The 27779-nt window shown below is 40.9% G+C and overlaps 1 protein-coding gene across 1 annotated transcript in view; it reads left to right on the top strand.

Moving 5' to 3' along the window:
• Window positions 1–27779, top strand: part of LOC117445899 (collagen alpha-1(XXIV) chain-like) — a 102123-nt gene that overhangs the window by 47411 nt on the left and 26933 nt on the right. The window contains exons 8-28 of the mRNA XM_034081836.2: window positions 1885–1929; window positions 2616–2669; window positions 3179–3223; window positions 4236–4289; window positions 5011–5055; window positions 6200–6253; window positions 6620–6664; window positions 13133–13186; window positions 13415–13459; window positions 13665–13718; window positions 14075–14128; window positions 15639–15692; window positions 17355–17408; window positions 17493–17546; window positions 18340–18384; window positions 18599–18652; window positions 19184–19228; window positions 22572–22625; window positions 23748–23801; window positions 25151–25204; window positions 25857–25910. Coding sequence (XP_033937727.1) covers window positions 1885–1929; window positions 2616–2669; window positions 3179–3223; window positions 4236–4289; window positions 5011–5055; window positions 6200–6253; window positions 6620–6664; window positions 13133–13186; window positions 13415–13459; window positions 13665–13718; window positions 14075–14128; window positions 15639–15692; window positions 17355–17408; window positions 17493–17546; window positions 18340–18384; window positions 18599–18652; window positions 19184–19228; window positions 22572–22625; window positions 23748–23801; window positions 25151–25204; window positions 25857–25910 — 1071 coding nt within the window. The remainder of the gene's footprint in view (window positions 1–1884; window positions 1930–2615; window positions 2670–3178; window positions 3224–4235; window positions 4290–5010; window positions 5056–6199; window positions 6254–6619; window positions 6665–13132; window positions 13187–13414; window positions 13460–13664; window positions 13719–14074; window positions 14129–15638; window positions 15693–17354; window positions 17409–17492; window positions 17547–18339; window positions 18385–18598; window positions 18653–19183; window positions 19229–22571; window positions 22626–23747; window positions 23802–25150; window positions 25205–25856; window positions 25911–27779) is intronic.

The following is a 27779-nucleotide window of genomic DNA, read 5'->3' as shown; positions in this document are numbered from 1 at the left end:
GAGGCAAAAGGAGTCACACATGAACCTAGTTCATATGTAGTTTAAGTTATGTGTGTTTAAAAATACAGGTTTAGGTTTAAGAGCATGCGCACACACACACACACACACACACACACACACACACACACACACACACACACACACACACACACACACACACACACACACACACACACACACACACACACACACACACACACACACACACACACACACACACACACACACACACACACACACACACACACACACACACACACACACACACACACACACACACACACACACACACACACACACACACAGATGTTAGCTGAGGCGTCTTAACTTGGGCTAGTTTTAGGTTACCGTGCTACCTCACTTAAACTTGATAGGCTAAAGGTCAAGGCTAAAGGTCTTCCAAAAGAGGAAAGGCACCCTGTCCAGAGTCATGGGGTCACTGACACACAACATCCTTTGTAGACATTGCCTCCTCAGGTCAGCAATTGTCAGGCCTAAAGAGGGAGAATGTAATTGACAGTACAATCAGAAAAATGAAGGACACTGACATTCTCTCTATGTCCATCATGCCTTCCATTTGTTGACTCAGATTTGTTGTTTTGCTCTCGTGCTTTCTATGTCTTGCTCAGAAAGGTACAAACACAAAGGTGCTGTTGCTACAATTGAGCTTTTGGCCTTCATAGAACAGATCTGCTATAGTAGGTCACCCTGCTTCCCACATAGCTTTATCTGCACAGTTGTCCAAGAATCCCCTTATTGAAGTCGAGTCTCCACATAACTGGCCTTCACCTTACCTCCCAGGAGGCAATATCAGTGTTTGCAGTAGCTGAACCTAATACACCCAGCACATGAACTCTGCCCTGTCAAGTATTTCCAGAGGAAATGACTGGCTCCGGTCTTGTGCTCTCTACCCCCAAGTGCGAATTTTATTGAGTGTGAAGGTTCATGTGTCACAACCTCGGATGCACACGGTGGAGCCAAGACATTGACCTGGCCCTGACCTTTTGTTTTTGAGCTGTAAACATCTGTTGTTGATATCCAAATCAAAGGGAAAGACAATAAAGATAGTCAAAGGGAAGGAAAAGATTGAACAATAAATTCTGTTGAAGTTTATAAAGAACGAGTGCTTGTTTAACTTAATGCATAATTTGACTGTTGCATAAAGCTAACTGTGGACTAGAATGAGCCATCTATTAATCCTATCCTATGTTCCAATTTTGTTAGTTTTCTTTTAAACATTTCTCACACTGTACTCTGCAATCCATTCAGTCCGAACTCAAAAGGTGTCATGGACTGGCCAATTTCCCAGCTCATTATCTCCATCCCAGTCTAGAATAATCATAAAACACATTTTAAAACATTTTAACATTCTATTGAATGTTCCTCAGTAGTTCCAATGAGCTGGTTTCCTTCAGGGGAATGCCTTCTTATGTATTGATTCAAATATCCTTGGTTCTCAAATGGTTTCAACTTCTCTGACATTTACTCTTGTGCCACCATAAGGTTTTGTCTGAAAGTCTTGACAACTATGACATTAACTGAACCTACCTTCTCCTGTGTATTGCCACTATCAGGTCTTCATTTTAATTTGACCAATACCTTATAGATTATAAAATAGATTTTACCTGCAAAACTAATGTCATCTGTGCTTTGTGTTTAGTTCCAATTAACAAATGTTAGCATGCTAACTTGGTAAACACTAGCATCAGTATGTTAGCATTGTCAATGTTATTATGATAATGTGAGCACGATGACATAAGCATTTAACTTAAAGCACAGCTGTTCCTGCCTCATTGAGTCGCTAGCATGGCCGTAGACTCCTAGCCGTGTTAATGTCGATATACAAAATTTATTAAAAATACATTTGTTTGTTCTATTTTCAAGGGTCCTAAAGGTTATCTTGGGCTTGCCGGACTGCAAGGAGTACAGGTAGGTGATAATCTGTGTGTGTTGCACTGATTGTATATGTGCCAAACAACAAAGCCTTACATGTTTAGATTATACCTCATTGAAGATTCAAGATTCCAAATCATGTTTTGGTTTGAGAATTCTGAATCTAAATCCAAGCAACTGGTCATAAGTCATATCAAGCAATCATCAAACATATTATAAAAAAACCTGCACACATTATGATCCTTTCAGACAGTAATGGTGAATGTCTGCAAAATATAAAGATTGTTTCTACAGTAAGTGCTGATTCCACTTTTTCAATGTCTGTGATTCATGCAGTCACAGATAACAATAGTTATTACAGCAATTCATGAATGTTGAAATTGAGCATCAGGTGAATGTTTGAATGCAAAGTGTCACATTAACAGTGGACTAAAAAAGTGAGCAAGTGGGGGAGGGGTGGGTTTGAGGGGTACAGAAAGGTACAGTTAATAGACATCGTTGTCTTCATGGAGGCCGTCCGGAATGAACAGTGCTTGTTTTATTCCTCACTTGGCAATGCTTGTAGCGGTCTGTGAGTCTCCTCTTTCACTTTATCCATCCATCTAATCTCCCTATTCACCGTTCATTCTCTCTCTCCCTCTCTCTCTCTCTCTCTCTCTCTCTCTCTCTCTCTCTCTCTCTCTCTCTCTCTCTCTCTCTCTCTCTCTCTCTCTCTGCTGCAGGGCATACCGGGACCTCCAGGGGAAGCCGGGGCTGCAGGTTACCCTGGCAGGCAGGTGCAGTGAAAAATACAAAAATATGCTTCCAGTTCCTCTATTGACCCTCTTAGATTATTGTTACTCTACAAAGAACTCTACAGGAAAAACACAGAAAGGATAATAATAACTACACAATGTACAGTTCTATCTGCTTTCCTGTTCACATTTATTCCCCATTTTGGATTCTGAACTAAGCAGTAAACACCTGCTATTTGTCTCACTAAAGTACATGGAACACATAGTTAACATTGAAATGCATACATTAATGCAATATGCAATATATGCTGATGTATTTGTATGTGTTTAAACTGTTGGCCTAAACCTTGTGAAACTGCCAGCAGTGTGCGAGAGGAAATACAAGTGCAACTTAAAGTATAACACATTTGTTTTCTTTTAGATCTCAGTCAGCTGAGCTCGTTCTATTTTTCTTATCAGGCCATTCAAAGTCTCATGTGAAATGACTCTTTTTTGTTGTTGTGCATACTGTGACAAAAGATCCACCTTACCTGAGTCTTTCCATTTTGCAGGGTGCAGCTGGGCCACAAGGTGACCCAGGGCCTAAAGGTGTCCGTGTAAGTACAAGTGGTTCTCTGCTGTCCTTCTACTTTATTTTCTTCAGCAACACTGAATTAGACACCTAATTTCCTGAAAGGATTAGGAAACTGTCAGACCCACAGCCTTGCTCCAGAGAGAGCGCTGAGTTAATGTGAGATGGCTCTAGATTGTCTCTGTTAAGGCTGACTTGTCTTCATTTGGTTCATGCAAGAAGGCCTCAAAAACAGGAGAACAGAAGGAAGAGAATCTGAGAAGAATACAGTATAGGAAAATATGAAAGCAGACAGAATGAGGTGGTGAGTAATGGGACTGGGAGCATTGCAGCCCTGAGAAAGAGGATAGCTCAGATTAGTATGACAGTGTGAGGCAGGCAGCGTGAAAAATAGCCACAATGACAGCCAATGCTCTGATAAGATGTGAGTTATGGTGTGTGTGTGTGACAAAATTAATACTTCTTATGCCATCTGACATACATATCTGGAATGCAGCCAAGATATTGCCTTTAAGAAAATACATCTCAGTCATCATGTCCAGAATGACAGAGCAGATAGTGTATATCAGGGTTTTCATAAAGACATTGATGATGGGTTGTCATGCAGATGCACAAGACAAGGATTTGCGCTTGCCAGTGATGTGATACACATTCCGGCCAACGCTACATATCAACGGGTGGCGGTGAGCAAAAGCAGGGAGAAGAGACTGCTAGCAAGCAAACCCAAATCTAAACAATGCTCATCTTTAAGATCGCCAGACAACCAGAGTATTGTACGAGCGCCTGGGTTTCAGAGCGGCGACAAGACAGGATCAGATGAGTGTCATCAGTGTAGCCGAGGAGAAGCTATGAGAGCAAATGAGAGAGCTTATGGATGATGGTGTTGGTCTTCCATTGGTCCTGTATGACAAGCCATATACACTGTTTATGCTCAACTGAATAGAAGTATTGTGCTGAGATTAATTTATTGAGATAATGTAACACTGCAGACATATTTTCAGACGATCCTGTGATTTAACATATTGCTGATTTCCCAGGGTTTCATTGGGCCTCCTGGCGTTGCTGGGCCACTCGGACCAGAGGGGGAGAAAGTGAGTAATGTTTGTTGAAGTCACAATTGCTGTGTAAGTGCTATGTAGTCCTGTATGTGTGAACATTTATATTTATAAGATCTAGTTTCCTCTTATTCATTTCTTCCCACTGTTTTGGACACGCCGTTATTTTAATTTTTTAATGAGGTTTGATTTTTTTTCTTTTAGCACTTTAGCCTTATCAACTTTTAGCAGTCAGCTATGTTCTAATATCTTTATTCATGTTGAACTACTTATAAATAAATGCCAGAACATTGTTTTACAAAGTAATGTTTCAGTCCAAGAAACCCAAATACACACTACGTGTAAAACATGTTTTCTTGGTGACTGGTATTTAAAGCTGTTTCATTTACGGCTTTAAAATTATTGGGTTTCAGGAAAGAATTTGAGGTAAATGTATATTATCCGTCCAGGTTAAATGCCTGAATGAAGTCACTCATTCCTTTATTCTTTTGAGATTCTACTCTTAAGGGAATCCTGGTCTTTATCGCTCTGTTGTGGCTTTCTGCACATCAGCTTGGTCTGTGCCAAGAGAAATGTTATTTCAATGCGATGTAACCATTTTTAAAAACCTGGCTCACAATAAGCCATCTTACTCAAAGAATGTCTCTGTAACATTGGAAAGGGGGTGGGGGGGAGTTCTCCATAAATTGACTAAAAGGTGTTAGGGTTTAATCATCCCAGATTTAAGTCACTAACCCAGCTGTTTTTTCTTTTCTAGGGCATTCCTGGTCCTGTTGGAAAACCTGGCTCGAAAGGAAGACACGTAATGATTAATTTAATTAAGATTCTTGCTTCCAGACAGAAAAAATGTATCTTTCATGCTACAGGCATGCTTTTCTGTGTTATCTCATATTGTAAAAATCCATTTAATATACAGTATCTTTGAAATCAACGATCACATCGACAGGGACTTTTTAAATCATTTGTATGCTGTATCTGTTGTGAATGTGCCTTAGCAGCAGGACTCTGAATGCCATTTTAACCCTCCTATTGTCTTCGTGTTCCCTCCCTTACTTTGGTGTTCGCGGTCAAATTTGACTGGTCCTGTTTAAACTGCTATTACATTAACACAAAAACCATTAATCATCACCACATTTCATTGAACACCCTTTCAAACTGTAACTATTGTATCAGACTACTGGTATACATGAAAAACTGCAGTAAATATACAAAGAATAGACACTGAACATATATTGCGTGTGCCAGGTGTAATGTCGACTGTCATGGATATCCTAAAGCCTTAATGCAATCGAATATAAAACAATAAAGTTATGATTGATGAAAGTAGCAAATCGGTCAGATTTTACCCGAAGACAACAGGAGGGTTCAACTGTACAAAGAGAAAGAAAATATGAGAATAATAAGTACTTTAGCGGATTTAACAAGTTGTGGCAAATAACATTATAGTTGTTTTATGAAATCGCATTTGGCATAGTCCATGTAATGCCAAGTTTGTAGCTGGGCTGCATTGAGTAAAACTACGGATCAAGATATAAAGGAACGGAATGTCAAGGTTGAGCCTTCACACTGTGAAAACGTAATGTTTTAAAAACAAGCCTTAGCGTCTCTGTTGAAGTTGCCAAGCTGGCATTCAGCCCAATGTTTCTTTCATCCGGCTAAATGGATCAAAGCCACAGGCACACATGCCATGTCTTTCATTATCTGAGCATTATCTTTACACCATGCTAATGTATTTCTGATCAACCATAGCATGTTAAGTGTTATGTATAATTCAAAAATGGGATGTCATGCATAACAGAAAACATAGATTTTAAGTGACAGAAGGGAAGTAGGAAAAGCTTATTAACTCCTGTACATTCACCTGCTGATATACTGAGTGATAAGTGATTATTGCCAGTGGTTGCCCTGACCCTCTTAAATTGAGTGTGGATATACTTCCTCCACAGGGTGTGGTTGGCGATGCGGGGGAGAGGGGGCCTCCTGGTCCTGATGGCAATGAGGTGAGAACTCTTGTCCACATCTCTTTTTCTACCTTACCCTTTTCATCTTCCTCTGCCTGTGATTTGCCTTTTTGTCCTCCATTGATATAGTCACAGAAGATAGTCTATAAATGACTAACCTTATCACTAGGTCTCATTACTGTACGTTTTGGAGCCTGGTGGAGGAAATCACTGGTTAATTATACAAATACAGATTTGTGGGTTCAGACCTAGAAATGTTAAGATGCTTTCTCATTTCAGGTGTTTTCACATGAAAACATTAAATGATACCTATAGCCTTTCCAATGTAGCCTTGGAAATGAGGAATGTGCAATACTGTAAGTGTCCTGTCCTGTGTACTTAGGATGTTGCTGTGATGTTTCACAGGGGCCTGTTGGTGGGATTGGCATTAGCGGCTTTCCTGGTCTGAGGGTGAGTATCAGTTTTGCAATCTTATATTTTGTATTTATGTGTTACATTTCCCACAGCTAATAGGCAATATGTCATTTCCCTGCCTCACAGTTCCATCTGTTTCTACTGCTTGAGTGTCCATCTTTGTTCCTACTTGTCTGTCTGTAGAGTTTCAATTTGAGTTTGGATGATGGATGTATGGCAGGATGTGCTGTGTTTCTCCATAAGTAATGAATGTGAATTTTCTGCCCTCTAACCTGCTGTACAGTAGTGATCATTTGTCCTGCATGTCAAGTAATGGAGATGTCCTTTACTTTGACCAACATTTTTCATTTGAGGGTCCATATCAAATGACATTAACACTATTTGTCTTGGGAGGCATTGTGTTATTATGGCAGTCGGACAACATCTAACCAGGACTTATAGAGACCATGCTCTCTTTCACTGCAGAATGTGCAGTTACTGAATAGTCTGAGATCACAGACCCCTCTTAATCGTCCCCCTGTTCATGTCATGAAAATAGATTCAACTGTATACAGTACCTTTCCTGCGCCTTCATTTCAAGCTTCATTTAGAATAGAATATATCTTTATTGTCATCACACATCAGTGCAACGAAATTCAGTTGGCATCTCTCAATGCAATACATAACATAAATAAGAACACATCCATAAAAACAGTGATAAAGCAGAGATAGTAGCAATAATAATCAGGGTCATCATATGCACTTTACCAGAATGTTAAAATATATAAAGCTACAATGTTTAAATATAAATAGTTACTAAAAAATATCAGTTGATACTTAATAAATATACAAATAAATAACATGGTATTTTAGGCTGCAGTCTTTGATGGGAAGTAGTGTGTTTGTATGTGTGCATGTTATAGTGCATGTTGTGGTTGGACAGGGATGGGAGTGATGGAGGCCACAGCTCTGGGAAAGAAGCTGTTCTTCAGTCTGTTGGTGCGGGCTTTTATTGACCTGAACCGTCTGCCGGATGGCAGTGGTTCGAACAGTGAGTGGCCGGGGTGTATGATGTCTCTGATGATACTGCTGGCTTTCTTCTGCAGTCGACTTTTGTAGATGTTATCAAGGTTGGGCAGCTCAGTCCCAACGATGCGCTGAGCAGCCTTCACCACCCGTTGCAGGTCCCTCCGCTCTGCGGCTGTGCAGCTGGTGTACCACACAGTTATGCAGCTGGACAGGGTGCTTTCAATGGTCGACCGATAGAAGTTTACCAGCAGTTTTTGTGGAAGCCTGGCCTGTCTTAGTTTCCTCAGGAAAAACAGTCTCTGCTGTGCCTTTTTCACCAGGTTTGAGGTGTTTGAGGTCCATGTTAATTTATTGGAGATGTTGACTCCAAGGAACCGTAGGTCTTCCACGCTCTCCACTGCTTCTCCATGGATGTGGAGGGGGAGATGGACTTCCTTTTTTGTCCTCCTGAAATCAACAATGAGCTCCTTAGTTTTGGAGGTGTTAAGGACAAGGTTGTGTTCCTTACACCAGTCAGTCAGATGTTCCACCTCGAGCCTGTAGGCTGTCTCCTTATTGTCTGTAATAAGACCGACTACTGTGGTGTCGTCTGCAAATGTTACTATGGAGTTGGAGGTGTGGATGGGGGTGCAGTCGCTGGTAAAGAGTGTGAAGAGCATGGGACTAAGCACACAACCTTGTGGGGTTCCTGTGTTTAGTATAAGGGGGGATGATAGGTGCTTACAGACTCTGACTTGCTGTGGTCTGTCAGTCAGGAAGTCCATGACCCATGAGCAAAGTGAAGAGCCAAAGCCAAGAGTATTCAGTTTGCTGACCAGTTTGTGGGGCATGACGGTGTTGAATGCAGAGCTAAAATCCCAAAACAGCATCCTCACATAACTGCCTGGTAATTCCAGATGTGTCAGAGAGGTGTGGAGGGCTGAGTTGATGGCGTCTTCTGTGGAGCGGTTTGGCCTGTCGGCAAACTGATGCTTGTCAAGGTCAGGTGGGATGATTGTTCTTATATGGGCAAGCACCAGTTTCTCAAAACACTTCATGACTATTGGTGTAAGCGCGACTGGGCGATAGTCATTTAGGCACTTCACAGATGTCTTTTTAGGCACTGGAATGATGGTTGAGGATTTGAGGCATGTTGGAACAGTAGCTTGTTGTAATGAGAGGTTGAATATATCAGTAAACACCTCTGTCAGCTAGTCCGCACATGCCTTCAGTACCCGGCCGGGCACTCCGCCTGGGCCTGCAGCTTTGCTAGGTCTGATTTTCCTCAGAGTGGTCCACACCTGATGGTGCTGGAGAACCAGCGTTGTCTCCTCAGCAGGTGGGTGGATGAGTGGAGCAGATTCCTCTCCCGGGGTGTCAAAGCGGGCGAAAAACTGGTTTAGGACATCAGGGAGTTCTGCATCATTGCTGGGCAGCAGATTGGTGCTTTTGTAGTCGGTTAGTGCCCTGATACCGTTCCACATGCTGCGGGGGTTGTTGTTGTTGTTAGCAAAGTGATCCTCAATACGTTGCTTGTGATGGTGCTTAGCATCCCTGATGCCCCTCTTGAGTTTCCCCCGTGCTTCACTGTAGGATTGTTTGTCCCCAGACCTGAATGCTGCGTCCCGCTCCTTAAGCAATGACTTCACATTGCTAGTAATCCATGGCTTTTGATTTAGAAACAGCTTTATTGTCTTCTGAGTTAAAACATTCGCTGTGCAGAAGTTTATGTATCCTAGTACTGTCTCAGTGTATTCCCCAAGATCTGACCCTTCAGCAAACAAATCCCAGTCTGTGCGTTCAAAACAGTCTTGCAGCATTGAGGTGGCTTCCTCAGACCACACTTGTACTGTCCTGATAGCTGGTTTTGTTTTGCAGATCCGTGGTTTGTAAGCTGGAGTCAGAATTAGTGAGATGTGGTCAGATTGTCCTAGATGTGGGGATGCTGTTGCTTTAAATGCCCCTGGGATGTTTGTGTAGACCTGGGGCCTATACTGCGAACCTGGTTCAACCTAACCTGGATATGTTTGAGTTAGCCGGTTGGCTTAATCCAAAACATACGCGCTCTCGCTAAACGGTCCTACGACGCTGGTTATCAAGTGGATCGCTCAAGCCAGCCGTGTCCTATCTAGTTAGGTGCGCGTTCACATGAAAGGGTGGTATTTGGAGCATTCGACCAATCACAAGCACGGAGAAGCGCACTGACAGCGCAGCGTCATACTTCCTGAATGAAAAGTGAACTTTAATACTAGTCAAAAATGAAGAAGTTAAACTTTAAACATCCATGACTTAAACACTTTATCCAGGATAAAAGCCACATAGCTGCACCTGCAAGGTGAATACAGCTGGGAACAGAAAAAGTGTTTGAATGTGTACATTAACAGGTTTATGATATCACTGCCCCGTCTAAAACACGATCTGACTTCAATTACATTTGTCTCGAGTGTTTCGTCAACTTATGTGTTGCTTAAAATAATACTTCTGCATACAGTATGTGACAATGTGAGTGTTGCACGGCCAGATACGGCTCAGATGACTCAGATCAGGAGATATATGATACATTATGAAGTGATATGCCGCGGACTGTACTTAATGTACTCTGATCCGGTTACTTATCTTGTGGCCGATATTTAAGTAAGCTTTCTTAACGCTAATGTTATAATAGTCAGATTGCTCTGAAGATGGGAGGTGATATTCTATTAATGTTCACGTTCACACAGTCGGTGATTTTTGCCGGCCGTCTTTCCTGCGACGGCAGTTTTTCTGTATTTCCTTTCTCCTGTAATATGACTTGATCGCTTTAAACTCCGCACACTGAGCTCTGATTGGTCAGCAGGCGGTGCTTTCACTGAGTTGAGCTCTTAGCCTGCAACCTAACCTGGTCCCGACCAGGTTAGCTGCTTAGCATATATTACCATGGAGATCTAGCTTGCTAAAAAGAGAACCAGCTTCGGATGACCGGAAAGCCGGAGTTTTCCCTGAATTTAGCCGGCTAAGCGAAAATCCTGCTTCGCAGTATACCCCCCTGGTCCAGGACGTTGTTTTCTCTTGTTGGCTTGCTGTCCCCATAGCATGGGGATTTATGTGTGCTGGAAGGGTACCTCTGTGTGTGCTAGACACATCTGGATGGATGGAATTTCCTAAACCTTCCCGTAAGCTACTGGCTGTACGTCATCAATTAGTGAAGACACAGTCAGACATGCAAGAGGCACATTCCATCTTTATTTTGTTTTTACAAAAACATGGATATCATCACAATAAACCTTTAACTTGTAGAGCAATCAAAATATATAGAAGTCTGAAGTAAATGTACACAGTTTTCACTATGCACATCATCGATCACTTTATATGATGTGTGATGTGTTCATATTTGCACACATGCATGTACACACACTTATGTAATGATAACAAAAGAAAATACTGTGCATAAATTCTTCCTGTGTTCTGCAAAAAGAAAATCTGAGATTGTGGGCTGGCTGATTTAAAGCCTGCCTTGGAATGTCAATCTTTTTTACCAAAATAATTGTCATATGATTAGAGCCCATGTTGAGAGAGTGGACATTTGTGGTAGAATTCTTTGCTAATAGCATTAGTATATTCGTGCTCACACTTTCTTGTACAACACATGTTCTTTCCATTTCTTTATTTTAAATGGATATGAATAGATTTTGTGGAAGAAATCTAAACACAATCAAGCATTGATACAAATATACAGTTAATGATGGCCTCATAATTTTTATGCAGTGCAATAATATGTATTATGGAAATGGCCAATCTTGTGAAAAGCAAAAACAGCCCCCAAAACAAATATATTAGTATCAGTAAAATGCATTAATATATCATATTATGTTAAATATAATATCATCATTGCCTGTAAGTCCTTTTAAGTAATCAAACAAGTGAGCCAACATACTTACACCTCCTTAAGTATCCTGTCCTGTCCTTTGTGTAATTCATATTCTACGGCTGAGTGATTTTGACACAGGATAGATTATAGAGCTTTTATTTGATATTTAACACTCATTTTCACGTTCACTGTCAATCAAACCCTTGTCGTGGCTCCAGATTTATGGAAAGGCAATTGCACAAAGTTGTAGCTTTCTTCACGTAATCAGAGAGCAGCGCAGAGAGTTGGTTCTGGTTTGCAATTGATGTGTTTCCCAGTGTGTGACTCAAGAACATTTGATGCAGCCATACACTCATTAACAGTCTGAGTGTTAATCAAAAGTGTTGTTGTTACGAGTGTGTACTGTTAATACACAACCACTCTAACCTCAACCAGTTTCATCATGTGTACGATAAAATAAGGCCTGTGTGTATAGTTATATAATCGCATGTTGTTGAGTTAATGATACATTTTATGCTTAAGAGTTTTATTTGATTAGCTTTTCTGAGGTTACAGTGGTTGTGCTGAAACACGTGTTTCATGAATGCAGGAATGCAAAGACTTTAATCACTTGTCTCCAGTGTGGCTTGTTTAGATAATGGTTTGAATGATGATCCCTAACTGCCCGCCTGTCAGGCAGCATCCTGACAGCAGAGTGGGATGTACATGTACCAGATCCCTACTACTTTTTTAAAGGAAGTCATTTTTCTTGGTGCATTTTCACCTTACAGCACGTCATGGTTCATGTGCTCTCTGTAGAAAGCCTCTCTTGTGACTGGCACATGTGATTTGTGTATGTCATGCACATGTCCTGGATGACATTAAGCCATGTGCTTTCACTCACACACCTCTAGCTACAACATTTTTGCATATTGCCAAGCTGAATGATTGCGAGTTTGGAAAGAGAATAGTGCAGTAGTAAAATGAATAGTCTAAGAGTTGTATGCTATTCCCCAGTGTATTGGTTAGGGCAGACAATATCTTCTCCTGACTGTCTTGGAGTAAATTGCAATGTCTCTCTAGCTTTACTCCCTTCTCCATTACGTGGTATAATAAAGGAATCCATGCCTATATACCAATGTGCAAAAGTTGTATTTACTTAATTGTGTGTCTGACAACACAATATAATAGCTGCTGGAATGGTATAAACATTCACATTACATTGCATTTACAGTAGCTGACGCTTTTATCCAAAGCGACTTACAATAAGTGCGTTCGACCAACAAAATACAAACTTGAAGAAAACAGAATCATATAAGTACATCAGGCTTCATAGAGCACCAACTGCATGCTTGCTTGAAAAGGGTGTATTCTTGCTGTCCAGACACACATTCTGGCGATTCAATCCAATATTGGGGGCTGGCAGTGTTGAGCACGGCTAAACCCAGGCCCATACAAATCAACTGGATGCATTGTCAACACAGCTTAGTTTTGTTGTTGGGATGTAACAGGCAGGCTCTGGGTTGGATTGTGTTAGTGTCAAAATAACATCACTGCCAAGAAGAAATTGTAAACAGTCTGAAAAAATCCATTGAGTGTCCGGCAACAACCAGGCCAGTATCAGAACATTGTGTGGGTGTCTGTGTGTTATTGATACATGAATTCCATTGTGTACCTCCTTCCCTCTACAGGGGGACACAGGGCCTGAGGGACTGCAAGGCCTGCCTGGTCTGATGGGACCTCAGGTAAATTAGACATTTGCGCCTGCAAATGCTCTAAATTATAGAAAAATACTTTACAGTACAGTTAAACAATTTTAATCTGTCCAAAATGTACTGTAAGTCTATTCACCTCATATATGTAGTAACATCATATATGCATTTTCTGGTCTAGTCTGATTAGGATTCCTTACAAAAATGTTCCCCTCTCCTCTCTGTCTCTCTAATTCTTCTACCCTCCTCACACTGTGGCAGGGCCCACCAGGACGACAGGGCCTGCCTGGATTGAAAGGTGATAAGGTGATTTAAATATTTATATTATTGCAGTGTTTCTGTGTCTATAGACAAGCTCACATAATGATACATATTACAAGTGTTTTGCATAATGTTATTGGCATTATACACTACGATTAATACATGTATTTATATATATCTTATCTACAGTCGTATTGTGATCACTGTGGCAGGGCAGTGTTATATCTCTGTATGATACTGTGAAATTTAGGCTGGAGTGGGACATATGGGCGAACCAGGAGAGATGGGGATCCAAGGTGACAAGGTACTTCTCTCCTCACACAAGCAAGATTTGAAGTAAAACACAGATGAACACCATCTGAAACATATTGCAATTCATAGACAGATCATCAGAGATGTGTTATATGTATACACACACACACACACACACACACACACACACACACACACACACACACACACACACACACACACACACACACACACACACACACACACACACACACACACACACACACACACACACACACACACACACACGTCTTGGTATCTAAGTATGCACTCAGTTATATGAAAATGTATAGGTAACACATCAAATGACACACACAGATGTTGTGTAAGACCAGTTTGAGTTTATAGTGTTATGTCTGATTCTTTCAGGGGGATGCTGGTGTACCTGGTCCTGCTGGGCCGAAGGGGAAACCAGGACCACCGGTATGTTCGTGTGAGTGTGATATGTGTCTGTACACCCAAGGGCACATGTGTAGACATTACTGAAAGTGTGTTTATTTGTGCATTTAATGCATGTTTTTGTATATTTGTGTGTGCATGCATGCCAAGCTTTACAGAACAACTTTTATAGGTAAACCTAAGTAAACAGTAGGCTTCTGTGGCTATGAGGTTAAATCCCACCGTGAACAACATGTTGATGTGTCCTTGGGCAAGATAATCCATACAATTGCTTCTGATGGCATGGCAAACGGCGTGTGAATGTTTGTCAACGGTCAGACTCCTTGAGCCGGGGGGCACCTTGCATGGCAGCCCCTGCATCTGGATGAATGTGTGTATGGGTGAATGAATGCTGTATATATGAAAGTGCTTTGAAGAGTTGTAAAGTCTGAAAAAGCGCTTTATAAATTAACTCCAATTAACAATGTACTACAAAGACATTCAGAATGTGTTAGCTTGTCAGTTCAGTCATCTTGGCTCAACACTTTAGCTTTATTGTACACTTGCTGGTAGTTTGCTTCCATGAGAAAGGAACACAACTGAAGAATATATTCCTCCTTACATCTGAATTTGGGTGCATCAAACTCAAATGTAAGGAGCCTTTGTATGTCTGTTCTTTGATTGTTCCCGAAGAAGGTGCAGTGTCAAGTGCTAGCACTTGAGATGTATCGGAGACAATTATTAGTTGGGTTATTATGCTGTGTAAGGCATTGAGAGGGGACCCGTGTTAACTATTACAACAGCGAACAGCATGCTGGATAAAGCTTACTCTCTATCAATGTTTCTGGAGCTTGAGCATTTCTACTATATCAGAGCAGGTGTATTGCTCTGGAGCCAGGAACTGTCCAGTGTTGAGTGGTTAGGATGAGCGAGACATCTGCATGAAGCCATCAAGCGGGAAGAAACCGTACTAGTTCTAAACAAGTCCATATGCTCTCCTGTTCCAGAGCACCTGATTTAGTTTATATGCAGCATCAGATGCAGTCTACTCATAAATCAGAATAAGAACAATGTTAAAAGGGTGTAATTGTATAAGAAAAATGTGTGTTCCTCCATGAAGTGTAAAAGTTTATCCAAACTCAGTTTTCAGTATTGTTTTGTCAAACTGATTTGTTTGCTTTTGAATTTAAGTAATCCCCCCCCAAATAAATAAAGAAAACGTTGTTTACTGTGTCTTTTAAAACGTAGCTGCACAACCTGCTCATACAAAGTAGAAAAAGCAAGCATTACTCACTATGAAGTGAGAGAGGGAGATCACCGTTTAGCGGTAGGGGTTAAGGGTTAAGTGTTTAATGACTGGACAGAGTGACCGTAGTTTAGCCTTGATTCCTGATAATAAGTATCCATGCTGCATCATGCTGTGACTGATCACTACTAAGTGTGTTCTTTGCTTTCACATTCAGATCACGATAACGAAATATAACCAACGTATGTTACCTAAATTGTGACAGAGTGAACACAATATAATAATGGTGTGTTTTCTGTACTTCAAAAGGGTAAAATTGGTGAGATGGGGACACAAGGACAAGCTGGGCCCCCAGGACCAGAGGTAGGACACACTTATCAAAACTAATGATTCAATCTTTGATCAGTATTTTTTATATCAAACTTATGATGGTTCCAGGTTCTCATATGTGAGGAATGTCTTTATTCTGTCAGTACATGTACTCTCTGAGAAGACATTTGATGACATATACTAGATATTGTGATAACATTAATATATTATTTTTCAGTTTTATCAGCAGAATAATTAATTAACGATTTATTGATAAATGTTTGTATTGTTTTTGGTAATCCTCTAACATTTACCTCTTTAATGATTTTTAATGAGCTCATTAATGCCCCTCCCCCCAGCCCAGATGGTGAACATTGAAGCCTTCCTAAAGCACTACCATCAGATTACATTTTTTACTTTTTACCAAAAATGTAAATAAAAGGTTATGTTTGAAACTTTAGTGCGGGACTTTTAAACATCAATGAACTTCCGTTACACTAAAGCGTTGCCAAACAAGATCACACAAATGCGTATAAAAGACCAACGCCGCCATGACTGGCTCTCTATTTTTCAGTATAGTTGTGGTGTCTATTTACTGTGGCGAATTTCCTACGCTGGCGCAACAGCGCTGCGTGTTATGTCAACCAGACAGGGCTGAATGGTTTGAAGATAGAGTGTAGCGGAAGCTGAGGTGTGGATTTTTAGTAGAACAAAAAAACTATAGGCCTCCTGCTGGGGAGTTGCAGCAAGTTCTCGCAGTCATACGTCTTAAGAACGCTTCAACAACGTTAGTGATTTGCTCTCTCTGCCAGAGGGGGGAGACAAAAGTTGTCCACTCCAGTTATAATACTGTATTTTGTTGTGGTTATTCGTGAACACCATTTGCAACAGATAGTGACTCGATGACATTTCCTGTTTTGCCAGCTCTGGGTCAAAATGTATTCTTAACATCTCAAAATCTAAATAACAAAATAACAAAGAACTTAACACAACTCGCAAGAGAATGTAGCCTTTTTTGGGTATACTAAAGTGTTTCATAATGATAATCTAATACAATTCAAATTGAATGTAGTCTCACTAGCCCTAAAACGTACTGACGTCCATGAGTTGCACCAAAACAACACTAACATTTTGTCCCTTGCTTTCCCTGTTCTAGCATCTCCCTCCAGCATTCCTGTGCTTTGGTTGTAGAAACGTAACCTTTTTTCAAATAGGTCATTGTTGATGCCTCCAAGTATGTGAAAAGCGGGGAAACTGTCATAAGACACGCTGCAGTCAAACATGCCACACCACAACAGGTCACAAAGGCCACATCTTACGTATCTTTCTGAAATGATTGATTATGTAATGGCAGGCATGCCTGAAGGTATTCCGCTTCTATCAACTCCGTCGCGATCCATCACTATCTTCACATCAGTTTTCAATAAGCCTGCCTACACACACTAGTGGGTTAACCCTAGTGTGAAACAGTTTTATGCCAGATGCCTTCAGATATTTGCAAAAAGGAGCTGCCGCAGAACATCAACATACTAATACATCTACTTTATACCTGACAGTTTAATTCAGATTGATCTTGCCCATCCTTTATGTACACAGAGATTCAATGAGTATATTGGATTTGTGGACGGTATCAAACACAACCAATTAGTCATGTGACTCATAACGGGGAAAATAATAAAAACATATGATAACACTTTAATCTCCTGATTTTGCAAGGGATTTCCCGGGGACATTGGATTACCGGGGCCTAACGGACCACCTGGACCGAAGGTACAACAACATCTCTCTCTGACTGTTTATTGATTCATTTATTTTGTTATTCCATTAACATTCATGCATCTGGCTGTGTTTCAGGGTTTGCAAGGTGCCAGAGGACCCCTAGGCCCACAAGGTCCACAAGGAACGCAGGTGAGACAATTCAACACCCAATTTATTTCCACACATCTGCTCTTTTCTTTAATCTCTATTATGGAAAGTATAAATATGACACATCAAGGGAGTTCCATTAGATCATTAGTCTGAGGCAAGTTTAACCAACACAGCGCTTCTCATTTACCGGTTAGTCATATCTCAAACAGTGGCAGCCTAGATCCTTGTGGGAGTGTTCCACTTTGCCATATCTCTCAGGGCATGTTCCACTGGGTGAAGTCATTACTCATCAATTGGTGCTAAGAAAAACAAAGCTTAAAGTTTTCCAGCAATGGAAAAAAGCGCTGTGCGTTGACCGCATTTTGGAAGGCGTACAACGGACACTTTTCAAATGTGCTGAACGTTACAGCATTTATCTGGCAACTGTTCACAGAGGTGTAATTGGCCAATGTGTTCTACTCCTCTCACACACACTTTCCAGGTATGATCTCACAACAACTCAGTCATAGAAAACAGAGACCAAAACTGTTTGATTCCTGACAGAATAGACACGGAAATTATTTGTATAGATCTATTCAAGCTACTTGAGTCCAAAGACAAAATTGGATTACACTTATCTGACAGCTGTGTGCAGAGGCTAGGGGAGGACAGGGAGGGAGGAAGTAGACCTTTAATATTGAGAGTTGACAGTCATGCTAATGGAATGCTAATGTGACTGTGGGTGCATTTCATCACATGTTGACTCTTGTGTATACAGTATGTGAGAATGTGTTTGTGTATGTGTTTATGTTTGCAAATATTTGTGTATGATGAACAACACTGTGATCTGCAGGGTGATGAAGGACCACTCGGCCCACCTGGCAGCGCGGGCCCTACTGTAAGAACTTCTAGACTTGCATACTTTTTATCTACACACATACAAACAAAAAGACAACATGCACACAAATTGAGCGTTTCGGGGGGGTTTAAATAAAACAATTCACTTAGATGTTCTGTTTGGGAGCAGCTTGGATGAGATGCGATGGATATATATCTTTTGATCATTACGTTTGTGTTTGATTTTGTGTGTGTGTCTCTGCCTGTGTTTATAGGGAAGACCTGGAAGGAAAGGCTTCATCGGCGAACCTGGCCCAGACGGTTTAGAAGTGAGTCTAAATCTGTATAAGTATATCTGAATGCCATCATCTGTAGAACATTGACAGTCGTATGGCTCTCAGTTTTGATTATGATAACTATCAGTTTCTTCACAGTTTTCTTTTACCTAATAAAACCCCAGCATTCCAGACTCAATCCTCGTCCTATTTTATTGCATGTCATTTGCTTTGGAACAAACCACAAATGCAGTGCAAAGATCATTATATCTTGTCTTTCAAGATTTGATTACTGAAAATGTGTCCCCATGTTTGTGACCCATTTATTGCCTATTCTTACTGTGTTGTAAACATGCTCTTAATTAAGCCAGAAAATGATTTCTTCTGTGTGTGTGTGTGTGTGTGTGTGTGTGTGTGTGTGTGTGTGTGTGTGTGTGTGTGTGTGTGTGTGTGTGTGTGTGTGTGTGTGTGTGTGTGTGTGTGTGTGTGTGTGTGTGTGTGTGTGTGTGTGTGAGTGTGAGAGTGCTGTATTTCTTTGATCACAGGAAGCTAACCAGCACACTGTTTAATGTTTTCTGATTGCAGGGAGAGAAAGGGGACATTGGAAATGTTGGAAAAATCGGACCACAAGTGAGTTGCTTCCACAGTAGTAACATTCAGGACATTAATTAACAGCCACCCTGCTGTTAAGCTTCACATTAAATCCCTCTTTAAGATAGTTATCGTGGAGTCTGTGATGTAGCTGTTAACAGCTTTAGTTCCTGTACCTAAAGGTTTTAATGGTTTTCCTCCAGATGAACGTACATCTTACCCTGAGATGATGAAGCAATGATTGAAATACAATCTTCAATGTGGCAACTGTTGAGGAAGCCGCAGGGTAATCCTTGGCGTGGTGTTTTTGTAACCCACTGTTGATGTTGAGAGCAGTTTGAATCTTCTCCATCCACCGAATAGTGTTTTCATAATGGAATTAGCAGAACTCCACAGTAGAACAGAAAGAACGGTAATCAGAACTCGTCAGCTAAAGTCACCTCATTTGGGTTTCAAATGCTTTGAAGCGTGGGTTTGATGTCTGATGTTGTCCAAGAATCATATTTGTGGTGCAAGATGTCCACATAATAACTTCAGTAGAAAACATTGTCAAAACATGTTGTTCTTGTCCAACAAGTGGCTTTGCATGTCTCCCAAAACATCTGTTAGGATTGTGCCTACATGTACCAATTAGCAGCTAAGTCACAGTTTCATGTCTGTCTTTCTGTTTCACGCTTCATGTAATGCTTTATACCCAGCACACATACTCTAGAGAATTGTTGGGACATGTTTCCGCTTTGCTAACGCACACAACTGCTCGGAACATCCAAAGTATGTCCGTCCTTCCCGGAGGCCCTTTAATGTTAATATTTGCATTCTGTGCATAGTGGAGGCAACCAAGCGGGCCGTGTTCCACTGTGTTGCTAGAGTGCACATATGAGAGGGATTAAGCACTTACTCAGTAGAGGGGCCTTTGAAGCCAAGAAGGAGCCATGGGGCTATGCAGAGAAAAAAAACCCTCTAAAACATAGGGAGGCTGTAATGGATGCCATTACATCACTTTCCAAATAAATTTGATGTGTAAAAACTGAGATTGACGGTTGTTGACTAGTGCAGGTTAACCAGGGGTCGAAGCAGCGAGGCCGCAGGTCGCCTGTCTTCATCGAGTTCCCCTGTATCACCAGGGGGAACCTCCATAAACTTTTTCAAGTGAGTTTTTATTGGAGGTTTTTATAGTTTTAGCCAATTTAAATTGACTGCTGAGTGTTCCATTTTGAAGTCACACTCCAGTCCACAGTGAATACAACATTGATCAGTCATCAGTTACCAAAGCCAGCCACAGGTGTGCTTTGATATATAGTTCACATGTCAACGTCTGTGCTTTTGGCTTTCAGTGACTCAGTGTGTACTCACATGTGTGAACAAAAAAAGAGGCATTTGTGAGGGAGAACCTTAATACTTTCAACATGAAGTGACGTGGGCTGTATTTCTTCTCTTACCTTAAGGATAATGGGTATACCAGTACTTTAGTAACTCTAGCTGTTTCAGAGGAAACAGAGTACCTTCAAACAGTACTGTTAAAGCTCCCACGATCATGTCTCATGGAAACCCCTTTAAAACCATTTCCATCTGTAAAAGGATACAGTGTACCACTTTGTGTTCTAATTAAGGGATTTGAGGTCGATTTAGAGCTCCTGTTCCCAGGCATGCAGGCTGCATCCCCTCACAGACACTCAACTGCTTTACTTGCATCCAACAGGATAATACCATTTGGTGATGATACATGACTACCACTTTGAGCTATGAGCCTTTGTAGCTAAGTAAGGGAGTAGCAAATGGAAGAACAATCGTATTGTGTTTATAACAGTGGTTTGTTTCTTGGCTATCACTTTGTCAATCTGTTATGTTACGCTCAGTCTCTCGCTCTCTCTCTATTACTATTTCCCTCTTGTTCTCTAGACACAGAGAGATACAGAAAAATGACTAGATGTAAACAACAAGAACATTAACTTTAAAGTTATGTGCCAAAAGTCAGAATAGCACCGATGTACAAACGTATAACCTTTTGACTATGTGGATATACGGTATATCTTTCTGCAACATGAAGCACAGCAATTGGAAGACTTGGACCTCACAACAGGAGAGAGCCACAGTCTGACGGCGCTGGCTTTCGTGGTTGGCGAGAAGTGAAACCACGCTCTGAAATGGGGCAATACAGTAACAATGTTATTAGGTTCAGATGTTCTTAGTGATTGCCATGTCCCGCTAGCTCAGTGCACGTGCTGTGGTGCTGTAAAACTTGCACTATTGTGAATTTGGGCCAACTTGTTACGTATGAGTGCATGTTATTAGTATTTGTTTACACTTTGTACTTTAAGTGTAAACAAATAACAGTTTTCAATCCAAGCAAAAAAAACAAAGTGTAAAGGGATTAGACAGGGTTTTAAAAGTACCATTACACACTCTGGCTGTTTGTGTAGTGGGTTGTCCGTAGGTGTTGGGATCAGGGGGTCACTGGTTCAAACCCCACTGCAGTCAGCATGTCGTTGTGTCCCTGAGACACTTCACCCCAAATTGCTCCTGTGGGGATTGCCCACAGTGTTGAGTATGTAAGTCGCTTTGGATAAAAGCGTCCAACAAGTTACATGTAATGTAATGTGTATCCAGCCTGCCATTGGTATGGAACTCCAGTAGAGAGGCTGGCTCTGGTCCAAACCACAAAGCCTGTCCCGTACGACTGGTCTGGATTTAGTTACGCTCCTCCGATAACTCTCATTTTTACATTAGCTGAAGTTTTTCCTTTACTCAATAAAGTGTCTTTCTGAGGCCATCTGTATTGAGTTGGTTCACCATGTAACACTATCATGCCCTAATCCCAATCACTGACATTCTGCCCGAGTCATGTTATTCTTGCTTAATGATGGTTTAGTTCCACACTTCACAAACACATCACGGTTGCAACCTTTTTGTTGCTCTGGTAGTTCATTCACGAATCGTACTTTATTATCCATACCATATTAATTGTAAAAACTGTTTTTGAATAACAGCGGGCCATATTTACTGGCAAATAATGATTGTTTTCTGCTCTTGCTTTATTTTTCTGTCTTATTGTTTATTAGAGCATGAATTCACTTTACACCTTGTAAGACACCTACATTTATAAAAGATTCAAAGTAAAAAGCATGTATTCTATGTAAAACCCTTTTTTAGAAGTAGCCCTAATAAAAGTGTATTGTAAATAAATGAAGATTTAGAGGTCAATTTAGCCATGCCTTGCGCTGCAGAGGTCATCCTGCATGACATTGTTATCAGATGACCTCCTTTATTCAGGGTGTCATAACACATCAGAAAACAACCCTTAGATGAATGAAGATCACACCATCACATTGACTTTGTCTTGATGTGTTTGTGTTGAACCCTTGTCGTCTGTTCTCCTCTCCAGGGTCCAATAGGCCTCATTGGGATTGCTGGGGTGATGGGAGTCCCCGGTGAAAAGGTAAGGAGTGTGTTTCTCTGTCATTAGGCTGTCCGTCAGCATCAGCTATTGCTTGTCAGCAGCAGAACCCTGTAATTTGGGCTGTGTTAAGCAGCCATGGCTTGAGGCACCAGAGGGCCCAAAACACATGCTTAGATACATACTCACACCCGCACATCCACATCAATAACAATATAGTCAAAGACTTGTCAGCATTACTGCCTCTCATCCCTCAACCCCCAGCTGAAGCAAACAAGGTTAATTTGAGGGAAAATGTCACCTGACGACAAATTGGTCTGTCGCTTTATGTCAGAATATGTCCTGATTGGGGTTGTTCAACACATTTATATAATCTTCTGTTTATATTCACACAATAATACAAAAGTTGTCAAATATATCTCATGATGCATTCTTAATGTTCAGTTTCCGATGCCTCTCAGCTAAAAAAAACATTTTAAAGAGCTTTGCATTTGTTCTGCTCAGTTGAACTTATTTTACTGTCAGTTTGGGTGTTGAATGTTAACACTGCCCCTCTCTCTATTTCAACCCGTTTCCCTTTCTGTGTGTCAGAACATGTTGTTGTGATGTTGTCTGCTTGTCAGACTCTGGGCTATCCTCCACCCTCTCTTACGCAGAATCCCTACTGTATGAGCACCAGCCGTACCCTGACAGCCCACACATATCTTTTAAAAAATTGTATGTAGATATTATCTAATTCAATACCATATTTGGTTTAGACTTTTCTTTCCAATACATATTTTGCTCATTCTTTGATAGAAGTCCAACAAGAACTCAGGAAGTGAACGTGTACAGGCATGAGTGCTGCACAGTTTAAGGGGGATTAAAGCATCACTGACACAAGTGTTAGAGGGGTTAGAGCAGAGACCTAGGTAGCTTTACTGCTCACCCCAAGATACCTTTACTTTGAACACGCTGTGCCACCAACTGGGTTTTAAAGTACCTTCTCTCTTTAAACTCCACTCAACCAGCTGTCATATTCTGCATTTGAGATGCTGCTCTCCAGTTTCATGACTCCTTATTATGTTAGTGCATGTGAAGTTGTGTTGGGTTTTGTGTGTGTTGAGCTTTCAGGTCATAGTTTAATGATCAGCTCTCTTTCTGTCTTGCTGTTTTTTCCCCCAGGGTGACCGAGGACCAGCGGGCCCAACAGGTCCAGTCGGGGAGAAAGGGCCAAGGGTAAGTAGAGTCCCTCAGGATAAACTGCAGAGCTCTGCCTCTTGTCTCAGAATTTGTAAACCCCAGAGACAAATTGTATCCTGTATATTCAAGTACTTATCAGAACTTGAATATATTGTTCAGTAAACGGATGACTGAGGATGAAGAATATAAAACTAAATCACTAAGACAATCTGGTTTGTGAGCTTTGGAAGACTTTTCTTATCTACAAGGTTTATTTCATGGAAATGAAAGCAGACTCTCTTGGCCTAAAAGGATCCAGACTCCTCAATGTTGTAACTTTTTTAGATACTAATCTTTGCAAAAATGTAGCTTTGTCAAATTGGTTTTCCCCCAGCGGTGGTGTTGATGGGGATGAAACAAAACAGTTTTATGTCAGTCAGTGACTAAGGTTTGTAGACCCTGGATTTGGATCTGTTGAAAGACCTTTTGCTATCCTGTGTCTGGGCCTGCTTTTTGCAGTCCTAAACATTTTAGTCTATGATGAGACCTGTGATATATAATGAGCACTCTCTCATACCGAAAAAGAGCTACAGTATACCTGCACACACATATATATTTGCAGGATAATAGTTAAGTTAAAGATTGTTAGCCCACACAGTTTTGAGCAAGATGTGTTGATGATTTGCATGAAAATTGGGAAAGTTGATTCCCAAGGGAATACACGCTGCTGTCCAGGATTCCTCACTGTACCCGGGGCCTTAAATTAACTCCATATCTGGGACTTTGGGCCCCGGGCCTGACCTAGCTGGCTCGCAGGCTGAGAGATTGTCTGGCTGGATGAGAGGATGACTAATCTGGTGGCTGGCTGGTTGAATATTTAGAGGATTAAATCACTGCTGGTCCGTGTGCTTGTTTGATTCTGAGAGAGAGGTTTGTGACTTATGTAAGAACTTCTTACGACTTTGTGGACAATATCAGCGAGGAGTGACAGTCTTTGGGCTGTATCACCATCGAGTTCAATGATCATGTTACAAGGTTCTGTTTCTGTTTAAAGGCAGGGATCCATGTTTCCTGTAAAATATCAGCCGCTTTTGTCTATACTTTCTTTGTCATCATACTCCTCAGTTGATTATCACAGAAAGACACTGGGTACTGTGATGAGAAACCACAACACACAGCTGTTTTTCTTTCTCGCAGGGATGGAACATATCCTTGAACAATGTAATATAAAACACAATCCCAATCATTTCCCAGTACAGATGTCTGCCAGTTTTGCGGCTAATTAAATACATAATGTGAATACCACATTAGTAAACCACCTTTACTACCCTTATAGTCCTTAACAGTGACATGGCTTCTTCTTGTCTGCCCTTCTTTAATGTTTGTATCTTCTGTTTTGATCTTAGGGCTATCCGGGGGTGCCAGGCGGTCCAGGGGACATCGGCATGCAGGGGCAACCTGTAAGTGTCATAGCCTCACCACTACTATGTATTCCCAAAAAGTGACTGTTTTCATTGGAATGATTGCTATAAATCTATATTAAAAAGATTGTGTACTACTTGCACACCACCGGATACAGCTTGTTAACTTGTTTTTGCTGAGGATGATGTTCCTCCTTCTTTGAGTCATACACACATTAGCACTAAATTGACTGAGAAGCTTGGAAGACTTGACTCTCATCTTGCCTACTCAGGGTCTTGGCTGAAAAGAATAAACAGCTAAATTACCAGATCAACTTGAACTGAGTTGGATGAACATACTTTTGGTTTTTGCTCATAAACACATAAAATGTAAGGGGGGATTTGAATCCGTTTTCATGTTTCCCACAATGTAGTCTAGACTTTATAAACAGCATGAACTGGCAGATTGTTCAGTAGCCCTGCTGAAGCTACTGAAGCTTTTGTAAAGCATCCATCAGGGCTGGTGTTGTTGTGGGTTTAAAGAAGCATGGAGAAGTGTATGCCCTGTTTCGTTTGTGTAAATATTCTGACAGTATTTAATTTTTGTCCAACTGCGTCATGTCAAAGAAACATGAACATCGTCCTAAACTACTTCTCCAAATCCTAATCCCGTCCCTGATGTCCATCTTGTGGTTCTTGTTATCGCTCACAGGGTCCAGCGGGGCAGACGGGGAGTCCAGGCACTGCTGGGTCAAAGGGCAGGAGGGTAAGAGCAGTCTTTGAGGCATTATTTCTACGAGTCCTTTGAATGTTGCTGTGAGCCCACATCCACTCGACATCTCATGAAAACTTCCCCTATAAGATCATTGGTAGTCTGTTTCACATCACAACTCCCACAAACCAAAGGTTAAAGCAATTAAAAGACATATGTTTATCCTTCCACTTGGTCTGAGCTTCTTTACAACAGTTTAGTATGCGCCATGAATCACATGTTTAAGGACGTTAAAGTAATGTTAAATGGAGAGGTAATACTAGTGAGACATCGTGTGGCTGAGAGGAGAATGACACCTTACTCAATGTCCAATGGCAGTATGAATAAAGACACAACTTAAGACATTATTTTGTTTAATTATATGAATAGTTTATGAAAATAAGTAATATCTCACCCTAAAACACATTGGGAAATAAAACCATAATTTAAAGAATGTGACATTTTCATTTAAAGGTGCGGGGTAGGTAAGTTTGAGAAACCGGCTCGAGATACACTTTTTGTTATATTCCATCGAATGCTCTTAACATCCCGATAGCAATGAATATCTTAAGTGTTTGACAAAAAATCCATAAAAAAATGTCAATGTGGAAGCCGTAGTACTGTAAAAAGCACGACCAATCATTTTAGCCGGCCCGGCTAAAATAACTGGATGGCCTATCTGCCTGTCAGCCTTCTATCTGTGCACAAACTTATCTCGTGCCCTCATTGGTCATGTGCGCGTTGGAGGAAGGGGCTCTGTAAGGAAGTGACAGATTTTTTCCGGTTGTGTATTTTCAAATTCTAGCGCACTCAAGCTGGTTTCTCCAATATTACCTACCCCACCTTTAAATAAATATACTTTTATTTGGTACACCTTGGGGTTGGACACAGTTATGGCAACACCTGTATAATCTACTTTGAAGTATAATAGTTATCTCTAAAATGTAATTTGACTGACACTTAATCTTTGTTTCAAGATGGTTCATGTTTAAGTTGACTAATATTTTAAATCTGCTACTAGCTGATTCGAGTATCAGTGTTTTGCTTCTTTTAGACAAGGTTAATGTAAGGGAAGCTTATGTGTAGCAATGCAGTGGGAGTCACCGACTCAGGAAGGAGACACGGTAGAGCAGGAGCTTCGATGTCAAACACTGGAGGTTTATTTGGAGTTACGGCCGGAGGATTCACTTCACAATCACAGCTGTCACGGTGAGACTGCACGGGAGAGTTGCCACGTCAATTCTGGAGAACCTCTCTCTCGTTAGCCCATTTAACTGGTTTCAAAGAGAGTAATCAACATATCTTGATAAGATAGTTTAACCAGTTGGGCACACTGAGTCACTTGCGTCCGTCACTTATGGCCTCGAGGATGTCATACCCTGGAGTCCACAAACAACAAACAAGGAAGTGTCCCAGTGCACCCACAACAACAGACCACAGATCTGTGACCTAGTGTTGACCGGTCACAGAATGGGAACAATAACATTATGGCTCAAGCAGCCTATGTCCTTAAAGGAGATAAACAAACGTCAGGGTTGGTCCTGTACGTCATATCTAGGAGTCTAGGTCAATAATTTCCCTAACAGTTAATATAATAAGAATTAGTGCTAAGCCCAGTGCCTTTACTTTGTATACTTCTTGAAAAATATTACAAAACCTAATACATTTCATGACTGAAAAAAACTTTTTAGAATCATTTCAGTTTAGGCAAGGCAGGTGTATTCAAATAGCACATATCAACACAAGACAATTCTAAAAGCATTACAGAAAACATTAGAAGCATTTAGGAACAGTGCAACACATTCACAATATAAAATGACAACTAAATGTATTTCAAAACCTTCACAAAAAAGCTGAAGGTATTGCAATAAACAAACTAAATAA

The sequence above is a fragment of the Pseudochaenichthys georgianus genome, chromosome 4 (genome assembly GCF_902827115.2).
Source record: "Pseudochaenichthys georgianus chromosome 4, fPseGeo1.2, whole genome shotgun sequence".
Classification (NCBI taxonomy): Eukaryota; Metazoa; Chordata; class Actinopteri; order Perciformes; family Channichthyidae; genus Pseudochaenichthys; species Pseudochaenichthys georgianus.
The sequence above is the reverse complement of the archived record's forward strand: the minus strand, read 5'-3'. Positions and strand labels throughout refer to the sequence as shown.